General features: G+C 40.8%; 1 protein-coding gene across 8 annotated transcripts in view; it reads right to left on the bottom strand.

The window, feature by feature from the left end:
• The window catches only part of R3HDM1 (R3H domain containing 1), a 65,506-nt gene extending 55,827 nt beyond the window's left edge, over positions 1 to 9,679 (bottom strand). For all 8 annotated transcript variants that reach the window (XM_066611902.1, XM_066611905.1, XM_066611907.1 and 5 more), the window contains exons 1-2: positions 9,591 to 9,679; positions 8,242 to 8,452 (exon numbers count right to left, since the gene is read on the bottom strand). In XM_066611902.1, the coding sequence (XP_066467999.1) occupies positions 8,242 to 8,412 (171 nt within the window). In that variant the 5' untranslated portion in view covers positions 8,413 to 8,452; positions 9,591 to 9,679. The remainder of the gene's footprint in view (positions 1 to 8,241; positions 8,453 to 9,590) is intronic.
• Between the last annotated feature and the right edge of the window lie 4,603 nt (positions 9,680 to 14,282).

Raw genomic sequence — 14,282 nt, 5'->3', positions numbered from 1 at the left:
ACTCAAACTGTGGGTTGGGACCCGCTAGTTGGGTCGTGAATCAATTTCAGGTGGGTCCACATTAATTTCAATTTTTTATTTTTAATAGACTAAGAGCAAAGTCCAAAGCCCAGCTGAAATGTCTGTGTGACTTCCTCTTTGCCGACGATGCAGCTGTCACCGCCCACTCTGCCAAAGATCTCCAGCAGCTCATGGATCGTTTTAGTAAGGCCTGCCAAGACTTTGGACTGACAATCAGCCTGAAGAAAACACAGGTCATGGTTCAGGATGTGGATTCACCTCCCTGAATTACAATCTCTGTGCATGAACTGGAGGTTGTCCCTGACTTTGTGTACCTTGGCTCAACAGTCTCCGACACTCTTTCTCTCAATACCAAGCTAAACAAACGCATCAGTAAAGCAGCTACCACGTTTTCCAGACTCACAAAGAGAGTATGGTCCAGCAAGAAGCTGACGGAACATACCAAGATCCAGGTCTACAGAGCTTGCGTCCTGAGTACACTTCTGTACTGCAGCGAGTCATGGACTCTTCGCTCACAACAGGAGAGGAAACTGAGCGCTTTCCACATGCGCTGCCTCCGACGTATCCTCGGCATCACCTGGCAGGACAAAGTTCCAAACAACACAGTCCTGGAACAAGCTGGAATCCCTACCATGTATACACTGCTGAAACAGACGCCTGCATTGGCTTGGTCATGTCGTGAGAATGGGCGATGGTCAGATCCCAAAGGATCTCCTCTATGGAGAACTCGTGCAGGGAAAGCGCCCTATGGGTAGACCACAGTTGCGCTACAAGGATATCTGCAAGAGGGATCTGAAGGTCTTGGGAACGGACCTAAGCAGATGGGGAAACCTTGGCCTCTGAGTGTTCTGCTTGGAGGCAGGTTGTGCAGCATGGCCTTCCCCAGTTTGAAGAGACACTTGGCTAACAGAACGAGGCAAGGAGGCAAAGAAGGAAGGCCCATAGCCAGGGAGACAGACCAGGACAGATTACACTTGCTCCCAGTGTGGAAGGGATTGTCACTCCCGAATCGGCCTTTTCAGCCACATTAGACGCTGTTCCAGAACCACCATTCAAAGTGCGATACCATAGTCTTTCGAGACTGAAGGTTGCCAACTGATGCTACCATGGTATGTGACTGTATTTGGCAAAATGTTACAAATTGTACTTTTAACAAGCTACTATGTATATTCTTTTAACGATGTTAGTAAATTGGACTTACTCCTGGGTAAGTGTGGGTAGGATTGCAGCCTAGGATTGTTAAAAAAAGTTTCCTGCTTGATGCTGTCACTTCTGGTCATGACATCACTTCCAGTGAATCCTGACAGATTCTCATTCTAAAAAGTGGGTCCAGGTGCTAAATATGTGAGAACCACTACTATATAGCATCCATACTGATATATATTCTGGGGTGACAATGGAGCAGCAAGAAACCCAGAAGTGGGTCTTTAAAGCTATCTTTAACCCCAAGACACTTGCAACCTGCGCAGTTTAACAGCACAAAGGTAGCAAATGGAATTTTGGTGCTTTTTCCCCTTGTTACAAGGCATTTAAAGGTGGACCCAGGTATCAGTGGTGAGTCAAATCAGTGGATAACAAGACATGACTTGTATTCCCTGCATTGTATACATCTCATTGAGTCACCAGAAGCTGAATGCAATGCATGCAATCTAATGGAAGAAATTATTTCACTACATTTAGCACCTCTAGTGGCTGAATGTAGTATATACTCACAAGTGCATCTTTTGGGCTATTTTTAGTCCAGAGAGGTTCAGGAAGTCACCAGTCAGATAAAAACCTTCGAAGGGCCAGATGTGGCCCACAGACCAAGACATCCCTTGGAGATCCCTGGTATAGGTTACAGTGTCTCACTGCTATGATGAATGCTAGCTTTCACAGCAAATATGAGTTCATGCTGTCAGACTTTCTGGTTGTCTTGCTGCACTGACAAAGCTACAATGTACTTTGAGAATCTTTGGACAGCAATAATATTCAGCTCTGAAAAGTCCACAACATTCAGTATCCTCCAACATGCAGACATTTCACGCAAATCTTTTTTAAGGATAAAAAACGCTCTACAGACATTGGGAAGATAGAACCTTCTATATACATGAGATCATGTAAAACATTAACACGGCCTCCGCACTACCATCATCCTTAAAATTCCAACAAATTTTAGTGCTACTGACTTTAAAAGCTTTCCCTTCAACTCTGATCAAATAAGGGAGGGATGCCTTGAAAATACTTAAGTTCTTTATGGTTGAGAGGAAAATATAAAGTGTTTGAAAACACCTCTTTGTTAAAAGAATCAATACATACAGAAAAAGATTTCAACTACATTGTCATTTGAAAATTCAGTGAGGTAGACCTTTAAACACAGGAACTTTCACTCTATTTGATTGCTAGAAACTATCACACATCTGGACACATGACATTTTGGTAGATGCTTTTTGAGAACCAGGGAAAATGTTCCCTACACCCACTAGGAAAGAGATCCTGTTGAGAGATCCCATTCACAGATCCTTTGACTAAAATTCTTAATTTAGCAGCATCTCTTCTCAGAAGCTAGCGCAGCTGCATAAACCAATACTGACAAAGGCAATCTTTCCAAGCATGGATATTGCCTATTCAATCTACAATTTCTGAAATTCTTCAGGAATCAGCACATTCTGCAAATTCCAAATTGTCATAAGCACCACCAGGTACCAAGCATTTTACTCTTTCAATAGTTGATTGTTTGGTTGAGACAGTTAATAAGGCTACAAGGCTAAGGCAATTGCTGCATATTTACACATGACTTCTCAGGAGATGAAATGGCAGGCAGCAACTATCAGCAATACACTTAAAATTGTAGTTTAAATAAATAACCTGCTATCAGACAATCTAAGACATCATCAATAAAAAAGTAGTGCATTGTAAATATTGACCTGCATCTCTTCCCTACCACTTTACAAATCTAACGTTGCATTGCACAGTTTCTCATAAGGTAAAGCAAGAATGATCCCTCTTTAATCCAGCTTTCGGTTATGCACAAATTTGATAAGCATCCTTTCTACCCTTTCAATCTAGATCATCCTGAAAGTGTCCATGCTCTTCATTTTGGTAGTCTCTCCCTCCACAGATTTCCTTTTTTGTGAGGTTTTTCTGCTTTTTTAAATAGCCACTAGGGAAAAGCAACCTTCCCTGCTTACCAAGGGGCATCTTTTGGCTGATTTTTTCTTTCCCCCCGCCCCGAGCAGTGATGTAGTTAGTGAGGGGCGGGGGGTGGGTGGTTCGCCCTAGGTACCAGCTTTGTGGGGTGACACTACAAGTGACCAAAATAACGGTTTTTAGGAATAATACCACCATGTCCTATACCATTTGATGTGGAATTTACAGCAGAATGCAATGTAAAAAACCGGAGTGATATTCTTCCATTCTACCAGAAGTTATGGCCAAAAAGCCAGAAAACAAAACTGCATGGAGCACTATGGGAAATGAAATTGAGCTGCCATATCTGCATTTACTCATGTGCAGGTGGACTTGTCTTAGTCCATTGGAAAGGGCAGGCTGAGAGGAATCCAACACCAGAATGGTTCCAATCCAATGAATACAGGCCCCCAAAAGCACCCAAGAAGGAAGTTCCTCCCTCTAAGCTGATGAATATATTAAGCTCAATGGAAAGCTAAACTAAGCAACAAGGTCACATTTACTCATGAGTAAGTAACCGTGCCTTGGCTTGTGGTCAGATCAGACAAAGCTGAATACAGTACAAGGTCACCAGAATTGTCCCAATCTGATGAAAGTGAAGTTCAACAAATGCTACAGAAGGCAGCCCACCCACATAAAACGAATAAAACAGAGGCTTGACCTGGTAAGGTGAATTTCTTTTTTAGACTTGTAAAGCTAGGTGGATCGTGATAGTGATATGGTTTAAACATAAGAACTTCAATTGAACTGGGCACTGGGTAGGAATGAAAATCTTACTGATTTTGGGGGGGTGTTATTGCAGGCAGGCCACTTAGTGGAACAGGGCTACCTTCTCCTTGATTTGTTTTTATTTATAATCATTTATTTTAATTTGTTTGATGATGTCACTCCCAGCCAAGACATCACTTCCAGTGAGTCCCAGACAGATTATCATTCTAAAAGTAGATCCCGGCGCTAAAAATTTGAGAAGCACTTCCTTAACGCAAAATGGACCAATGAGCTATCTTCAGGGAGCGGGTAACACTATAGTGACAAAAATTGGGGAAATATTGACTTATAATACCATCATGTTATATACCATTTGATGCAGTATTCCATCCATTGCTTGTGAGGATATATTCACTGCATTTTCTGACCATAATCATTATTCATTTCATGTCATGATTATTACTATCTCTCAGTCTCACCTATCTCACATGGTTGTTGTGTGAGGATAAAATAAGGGGAGAAACCATGCACTCCACCCTGAGGAATGGCGATATAAAAATGTAAAAATTATGTCATACAGGGATGACAAAAATTTATGAGCCACGGGTGTCAAATTACCTAGCTACGCCACTGCCTCTGGGATCTGAAGCCATTTAGCCCAGCAGTGTGACTGCAAGCCTATTATGCAATCCCAGAAAATCTGTCATGATGATTCAATGAAGAATGACTGGATGTTGAAACCGAAGTTTGGAAACTGCCAGTATTAGATTCAGAAAGCGCCAACTGAACAATTATAAGCAAAAAAAATTCACAAGATATCCTATACATAACATGCCCATCTGATACCTTTTCAATAATCTTTTGCTAGCAAAGCACTGTTGAAGACCGCATAGGAGGAAAAACTAACCACTGAGAGGGCCACCTGCAGGCTGCTTTTTGAGAAACTAATGGAAAGCATTCCTTCTTTGTTTAAGCTGTTGAGAACATTGCAATGAAAGCCTGATAATTCAAAAGTGTGTATCAACAGCAACATTTTATTAAAGAAACAGGGGTACTAGAAAGGAGAATTTTTATTTCTCACATATCTTGCAGCATTAATCTATCCAATCTAAGCTTCTTTTGGCTTATCTTCAGCTAACACAAGAAACATATGTAAAGCTTATTTTATTTTTTTAAGTAGAACATGCAACATGATCTTATTTTTTAAAAAATGACAGGTGTTCATAAGCCATAAACATGTCCAGAAGAGATAAAACAAAAAAGGTAAACAAACTAGTGGTCAATTTTCACATTTTGCATGCCACATAGAAGCCTAGAAGTGGCTTAGAAAATAGAAATTATTTCTGAGATTTTTGGGGAGAAGAAGCTTGTGAGGCTTTTTAAAAAAGTCAGAGGAGACCAAAGGCAAGCTCAGCCATCTTTGGTAACATCTACTGGTAGCCTAAAACGTATTAGAATATTTGTTCCTCTAACAGCTGTATCGAAGCCTATCCGAATCACTGGTGAATTATTAAGAAACAACTTAATGCAGTTGATGAGTTGACTCATTAAACAACTTAATGAGTTGAATACTCATTATTCCCATGGGTTCCATTCCAAGCATTCGTGTGGATGGCAAAAAAACACACTATAGCAAATCAATTTAAAAAACAGTTCCCTTGCTCAGGTGATTTAAAAACAGCCTTGGTGACTTTTGTGATGTAAGATAAGAGTAATTAAGAAGACAATTCATCAATCAGTGCTCCTCCAAGTGCTTACAAAGGCACTTCACTCAGCCCCTCCCTTCACCAATGCAAAGTGCTCAGAGAGAAGGGAGGGGTCCACTGAAGAGAGAAGGGTTGATGGATTGTCAGCCAGCTGCCCCCTCCCCTCATTAAGGAGGCTATTGTTAAAGGACTGTTCAGTTTTTTAAAGCAATTTTAAAGGGATGCATTTTTCCCCTTCTCCAGGAATCAGCACATTCATTTACATTTGCGGTGGTTGAGTCAAATCTGTGTATAAAAAATCAGTGTATAAATAGGATGGACCTGTATCATCCATTTGATTAACTATGTATTACCATCAATCAGTTCAAATGATCATCATTCCAATGTCAAAGAACAAGAGGGAATCAACACCTCAAATGACAATCTCAAGGCCAAAAGGCAATACAGTCACAGCTTTGAGAGTGCTATTAAAGAGAATATTTTTTTCCAAGTTTTGCCAATTCTTTTTCATACTTATATTTGATCTCCCTGCCACACCTGCGTTTTTCTTAAAGTACAGAACTGAGAGAGATGGGCAGGAGGTCTGGTCTAGAGGGTAGAGCCTCCATTAGCCCAAAGATAACATCAGAAGGTTGCCAGTTTGAGACACTACCGGCAGCTCCCTGAGACCTTGAAACAGCTGGCAAGCTGAGCAAAGTTATTCCATCTGCTCTGAGCGAAGAAGCGTCTTGGCTGCCCTCCATGTGAGAGATGAAGGAGCTGCTTGTCAGCCTGCGTGGGAGGCACTGGAGAACAGAAGTGAGCTCAGACCAGGAAGATGCATCTGAAATGTTGGGTGGTTCTTGAAAGAGAGAACCATCTATGATTGTAAAAATCTCCCTTGAGGGATTTAGAAACGCCTGCCTATGTAAACCGCCTTGAATAAAGTCAGAGGAGTAATCCGATGACCAGAAAGGTTGTATATAAATACCTTGTTCTGGTTGATTACCCCCTTTCCTGCTCCCTGTGCTCCAGATGCTTTTCAATTCTAGCAAAACAACTTATCAGGGGATGGCTTGTTTGTTGTCCAACAATGATCAAGATTGCAAGATTTAGCTTGCAGCACTAAATCCACTATGAAAGCAGATAATCTCAGTCCCAAATTGAAGAGCAGATGTGAATTTTTTTTACCACTAGATAGGAAGTCATTTTGAAAGGGGAATATGGTGCCTGCTTAAAGGCTCTGATGATAATCAGCAGATAGCAGAAGACTCTAGAAATTGCCAGGAAGGAAAGAAGGTATATGACACTCACTTCCCCTCCCCTTAACTTCCTTCAAGGAGCCCAATACTTACCTGTTTTTACATCTGCCCATAAGCACAATGTCAAAAATGAAGGGAAGAAAGGAATTTGGCAGTAAAGGACAATGAATAAACACAATGCCAGAGATAAGTGAGCATAAGTGAGAGGAGCTTTAAAAAAAATTGAGGAGTTGTGCACATAACAGAACAGGGCAGTTAAGACAGTAGAACTGCAAATATTCTGGAAACTAAGCCCACTGGAGACAGGAAGACTTAGTTTTAAATAAATATGCATAGGATTTCACTGGAAATTAAGAGGGCAAAAGTAGGGATTGAGAAAGCAAAAGGAACTAAGATGCCAGAAGGCAAATGATAGCTTCAAAACATTTAGAGCTCAATACAGAGCTGGTGCTGGACTGGGGCAGGTCCCTTGTGCCATAAAGCATAGAGTGTTTGCTACTACTATGCAGCATGCTGGGCCGATGCAGAGGTCTGTGCCAGGTCCCGGATACTGGCTTCAGAGCCAGAGGGGTTAAGTTTGAACTGGTCTGGGTTGGTCAACATGAGGGGTGAAAGAGCAGAATGCGGGTGGGGTGGGAGCATTTTGGGTAGAGGGAGGGCAGGACATTGGACAGATCAGGCCTGGAAGGGGGTGGGATTAGCAGCGGCACCACAGGCCAAATCCTAAGCCCCCTTTTGACCAGCCTGGCATTACACAGGGTTGCTTGGATATGCATCAGCAATTTTGCTGGTGCAGATCTGAGTGGCCCCATAGGGGTGTGACATAGGGTAAGGGGGAAAATACTTCAAGTTGCACTCCAGCAAGCACCTACCTTGCTGGAGCTCGGCCTTCCTGTTCCAGCACAAATTTCGATTGGGGTGTTCTTTTTAGACTGATGGATGTACAAAACCATCTCTGGGTCTAATTCCCAACTAGGCCACTACTACAATTCTCCCTTTGGTTTTTAAAAGATGGTGTAAACTGATGAAATCCAACTGCTTTTTTGCAGTTAAACTATAAATACTGGAAAACTTCACTGAGAAAAATCTAAACAGCAAAAGTTAATGAACATACATATTTAAAAACAAAATCACACAGAATGATCACATACACATAAGGATTTCAATAGAGGAAGAATTTCAACTTAACCCAAATACACAAAATGTAATACATTCATGATGAGGATAAACATTAAGAACTCTATACATGTATGATGTATTCTCTTTGTAAACACGTTGATCAAGTTATGGGGCACTTAACGCTAAGGAAAAAAGAGAAGCCTTAGCAGATGCGTAGGTAGCATTAAATACCATACTAAAAATACACAAAGATAAAAGATGGGAATAGGATCTCTTACCTGCAAATCATTTTTAAGGTGTGTACATTTTTCATCCTTCTCTGGTTGAATTTGCTCATGGTTTTCTGATTTTATGAAATGCTCCAGTGCAGTAGTGTCTTTTACGTCTGCTTCTGAACCTTTCATTGTATCACTTTCCCCCTTTACAGTAACAATATCAGTCATCCTCATTAGAAAAGGTTATTTTAAAAATCTACAGGAAATATGGAGCCTTAAAAGGAAAAAGAAGATAAAAAAAGTCATTAGAACTACAGTATGTTTTATTGCAATTCAAACTGTATATAATATTCAAACTGTATATAATAAAAGAACAGCTTCAAAGAACTGCCTTAAAAAGGCTCCTCTCCATCAATGTTTTTCTTCACTGGGTCACCTGCAGCACAGATGTGCACAGATTCGAATACCTTTGTAAGAACAGAAACTAAGAATAGAAAAACCAAACAAGAGTTATTAATCTTAGTTGAAAGAACTGTCTTCCTTGACTAAAACTCTGGTGTAATCTCCCCAACAGAACTCTGTACTTGATCCAGATAATCAAGTAGTTCAAGGAATTACTTTTATCAAAGAACTAGGTGCTGAGGAAAAAAGACAAAGGCATCTGAATAACTGCAGGTCAAACTACTCGAATTATTTTATTGCAAATACAAACAAATCAGCGGGATAATTATCTAGTCAGTACACAAATCAATCAGGATGCCAAGATACTCAAATCGCTTACTTGTAGTTGTCATGAGCAATACCAGAAGATCATGCACTCCCTTTCACCAGCCCCTCCCCTCTTGGAAGAGAATTTCCCCAACAGCTTATCCTACAAGCAACAACATTAACTACAGTTAATGCTAACTAGGGGCCAACTGCCAGAACTTTGGTGTAGCAACTTCCCATCATCAGAAGTGCTTTCTGTGAACAGATGTTTCACATGTGGAAGTTGCACTGGCACCCCTGTGCCAAAGTTCTGAGCACTACCACAGGTTTCTTCTTAACCAAGCTTTTGCTAGTCAGCTTCAAATTTTGGCTTCAAATCCTAATATAAGCGATGCTAGCAAGCATTAACTGCGGTTAACAGTGGTACCAACACACTACCTAACCACATTTAGGGCCAGTAGGGAAAACTGATGGTGGAAGATCATGAAACGTGATCGCACAGCTCAGTTCATCACCACATGATTCCAAATGATAATTGACCTATGCATACATATGCCAGCTGAAGTGAACTGGCCACATCAGCATAGTAGGAACTGCAAACATAAAGTGCTATCTGTTTACCAGTAAGTCTTTAAGAGTAGAAGGCTTGATTTTTCCTCTATCTAAAAGCAGTACATAAGCAATAGACATTTCACATTACTTGCCTGATGTATCCTGTAGAGCCACGACTGTGATTTCTCACAAAAATAAAATAAAATAATCCAAGGTTCCTTTTCACAGTCGTCAACCACGATGTCCGTTGCAATGAACCATCTGGAATCTGGCAGGAGTCCCATGTCCTTATCACCATTGGAGACTCCTGGACTGTATTATAGTGTCTGGCGTCAACAAGACCATCCCTTTTAGGAGAACTAAAACAAAAAAAATTTTTTAATGAGAATTTGAAAATTTAACATGCCAACTAATCCCTCTCCCATTTACCATTCAGTTGTTTTTCTCTTAGGCACTGCATTTCCACAACTTTTCATAGGCAATTTTTATTTGGTAGAAAATGGTACTTAACAGTATTTAAAAATTGAAGGTTAACAGTATGTATTTTTTAAAAAATCAAGTGGGATAAAATAGTTACATCAAAATGGCTATGGAGTTAGTTTTCTGAATCTCAGCAGCCATTATAGCTGCTGGAATTCAGGAATCTAGGCTAAAGGAACAACTCTGATTCGCTGTAACCATTGTATTGCAAAATGCTCCTTTTGCAAACTCATACATTTTACTGAGAATTAAATGAAACTGACTTTACAACAAGGATCTGCAAAAATGGATTTTTCTTACCTCTCCCCCCCCCCCCGACCCAAAGAATGTCCTCAATGGAAGAATATTTGACTACAAACCAATGCCATCTCTACAAAACTAAGGTAAAGAAAAACACTCTCTCATACAGAGTATTTTAAGGACTTTTTCTACCCAAAGACATAATCTTGAACAATAATATGGGAGTACTCAAAAGTAAAACTATCCAACAAGAGAGTCAGATACAGGCACTAGTACAAGGGTGAATACAAGGGTGATTCCACTCAGGGTTTGAGGCTAGCTTTACTGCTTGAGCAGTGTCACAGACCTCCACTGCGGGTTTGGAACCCATGATGAGTCAAAGCCAAAGATAAAAAGGGCCCATCTGTATGCTCTCTGTACATGCTGCATGTTTGGAAAGGGTCTATACAACAGTGGTAGAGCACCTGCTTTGCATGTGGGAAGTATCAGGGTTAAACCCCTGGGATCTCTAGGGACAGCAGGGAAAGTACCTTAGCTGAAACCATGGAGAGCTGGTTCCCATCTGTGTTGATGATACTGAGCTAGATGGACCAATGGTCTGACACAGTACAGGGCAACTTCCTATGTTCCCACAACACAGATGGTTCGTACTGGTTAGCCTCAAAATTGAGCCTCTCCATTTATATTGCTTCAGAGTCTGGGAACATTGAGAATTCATGCTTGGGAGATTAAAATAGGCCTACACAAAGTTTCAGGCTTCAATTCTGAACTGAAAAGAAAAATTGCATGCTATCTCCATATTTCTAAGTACTGAAAATCGGAATTGTTAAAATGTTATTTTTATAGGTCTCAAAGTATTTGTTTAAAAAGACCAATTTTTAGGTTAAGAGAGGACAAATATAACGCTTTTGATCAAAGAAACTATAGGAAGAGTTGTACAACATTTTAGATTGAGAGCCCTTTTGGGACAGGGAGCCATTTAGTTATTTGATTTTTCTCTGTAAACCGCTTTGTGAACTTTTAGTTGAAAAGCGGTATATAAATACTGTTATTATTATTATTATTATTATTATTATTATTATTAACAGTATTTATATACCGCTTTTCAACTAAAAGTTCACAAAGCGGTTTACAGAGAAAAATCAAATAACTAAATGGTTCCCTGTCCCAAAAGGGCTCACAATCTAAAAAGATGCAAATGAATACCAGCAGACAGCCACTAGAAAAGACAGTGCTGGGGTGAGGTGGGCCAGTTACTCTCCCCCTGCTAAAAAAAGGAGCACCCAGTAATGCAATGTGGAAATCAGAAGTACTGCTCTTGCACAAGTGGTAGTGCCTTCTAATGGTACAAGGGACTCTGGATGCTGCCCATATCACTAATTTCAATCCATGTTAGTTTGCAGATCCAATGAAATTACTGAGATTTGTTCATGCTTATCATACTAGAACCTATGATGGGAAGGAGCATGACTATCACGCAAGATAGCGTACCCAAAGAATCTATTTGGTTAGTCTGCTATAAGCTTGTTCACAAGGGGGCTTAGCACTGCTGGACACATAGCCCTCACCGTGGGCACCCTCTGAGTTTTCTACCTCACATTATCAACTCAAACACATTGCAAGAATCACATCACTCTTCCATGTCCTGGTGGTGACAAGGCTGCCTGCAATGTGAAGAGGCCAGTCACCATGGTGGCAGCCTATATAAACTATGTAGAAGATTGGAAACATTTTCACCAATATCCCATAGTAATAGCACACACTTCAGTTTTTTAGTTTGGATATTATAAAGTTGCTGACAACTGGGGCATAGGGGCTTAATTTTTTTAAAAGTGAAACTTTAATTAAATAAGTGAAGCAGGTACGGACTAACAAATCATACTAAGGGAACTTAATTAAAAGCCAACAATGCATAACAGGCAGGGCCAGTCGATCCACGAGGCCAACTGAAGTGGTCACCTCAGGCTGTTTATTTGTAGAAGGCATGAAACTCTGTACTGCTTGCTTCCAATGCTTCTCCTTCTCCCACTTCCTGGAAAAGGAAGAAGGGGACAGAGGGAAGGAGGAATGTGGAGGAGAAAAGAGTGCTGAGCTTGAACACTGGCGAAGAGGAGGAGCCGAGGCTGGCACCTCATCCATAAAGGCAGGCAGCATTTGCCATGCTACCTCAGGCATCAAGAGGTCTTGAACTGGTCCGAATGACAGGCAAAGTAGCACCGACTCGCCCAATCATACCCCAAGGACATCAAGGGATCTCGTATCATGAACTTTGATGGATTTTCTGTCCTTTACCATATGTTCTCTGAGGTGGCTATCCATCATCCTGTATCACAACACAGTCATGCGAGGCTTAATGACAGGGATGCAGACTGGCACCCCCGTTGCCAAGCAAGGTTTGACATTATGCAAAGCCTCCGAAGTGGAGGGGAGTTGTGCTCCCTCACCTCTAGAGGCTCAGAATGCCATTTTCAGGTGAAAACACACAACTTCCAGCTTCCCAGGAAACTGGAAGTCACGTGTTTTTGTCGAAACAGCCAGTCGGAGCCTTGTAGAGGCTCCCCTCTATAAGGAGAGCTTTGGAGGTTGGGGGGGATGAACAGTGACCAGCGGTGGCCATCACTTATGTGGGCAGGTGCTCATTGGACTGTCTCTAAGCAAGGCTCTCCTATATTCTAAATGTTAGGCAAGGAGAAATAATTTAACTTGGATAGGAAAGATGTAGTTGCATATTGGCTGCAATTTTTTTTAATGCCTTTACGTCTTCCCTTTAAAAAATGGAATGCAACTGTACAAGATCAATTATAATGAATCTGGCATAGTTTGTCACTGAAAGTCGTATTCTATTTACATCCACTGGGCAGATAATACAAAGAGTGTGCACAAGTACTGAACTCTGACTAACTGGTGAAATATATAGTCATGCATTCTCTGGATAATTTGCAACAGATTGATTAGACATGCAAACCCCCAAGAATAAGCCCAAGATAATATGAAGGGTCCACATACTTAGAAATGAACTTGTCTAAAGTGAAGACATAGTTGTATGCTTCTGAAGGTATCTCATACAAGCAATCTCTCAGCCTCTAACTCTTCCGGAACTCAAGTGGTTTTTCAACTGCACAACCACCATGTGAGCTGGATTAAGTTTACAGGCAGTAACTGGCCAAAAGCTAAGCAAGAAGCTTCATAGGGATTTAACTCTTGTTCCCTAAATCCAAGAAACAATGACAAATGGAACCTCAAAAGGTGCATTGCTATTGTACGTTTGAGCTCAACACTTTTTGGGTCAGTGATTCTTGCTTCAGGTCACTGTTTAAACAAAGTTATCTCAGTAAGCTTTCTTTAGCAACTGCTAACTCGGTCAGCACTGAGACTAGCATAAAACTATGTGACCAGGTTTAAAGTGCCTGCCACTAGTTCCCGGGCATGAATCCAATGTCTTCCTTCCAGCTAACTTTTTAAAAAAGCTCTTCCCATAATACAGGGAAGATGGTAACATTTTTGCCCTGGCTCAATGCACTACCATATGCTTCAGAAGAACCTACAAGAACAACTTTTGAGCTTTCATCCTTGCAATCTTCATTGTGTACTCTTTGATGAATTAAAAACAAAGACATACCACAACATCTTATCACACACTGTACAGATAGAATAAAAGAATAAAATTAACAGGAAGATGAACTACCATTTCCACCCATTCTCTCCACAGTAAGCCTGTCCTGGAGATGCAGCAAAACAATATAGCAGCATTGGTGGTATCACTTCAGAAAGCAGGTGGGAGATCACATTTTGAAATGCTCCTCTCAGGTTAAATAGTCCCTGCATACACCAATTCCCCGTCTATAGTCTGAAATGGTACAGTTCATTCTGTTGCTTCTGTAGATCCAGCCTAAATATCTGACTATGGTTATAAAGTTTATTTATATGGTTCCCTTAAAAACAATATGACAGTCAAACATGTGGCACTTTGTGGGAGTTTCCTGTACTGCATGCATGCACAGCAGGAAGCTGTATGCCTTACAGCTAGGTCAGGACAGCTGGGAATTTTTAATCCTTTGTACACTTGGATTGCAGCAAGACTTGAAACACACACAGAAATGAAACGTGTCATGTACAATCAGAGT

The sequence above is a fragment of the Tiliqua scincoides genome, chromosome 1 (genome assembly GCF_035046505.1).
Source record: "Tiliqua scincoides isolate rTilSci1 chromosome 1, rTilSci1.hap2, whole genome shotgun sequence".
Lineage (NCBI taxonomy): Eukaryota > Metazoa > Chordata > Lepidosauria > Squamata > Scincidae > Tiliqua > Tiliqua scincoides.
Note: the sequence above shows the minus strand (reverse complement) of the source record. Positions and strands in the feature narration are given on the sequence as shown.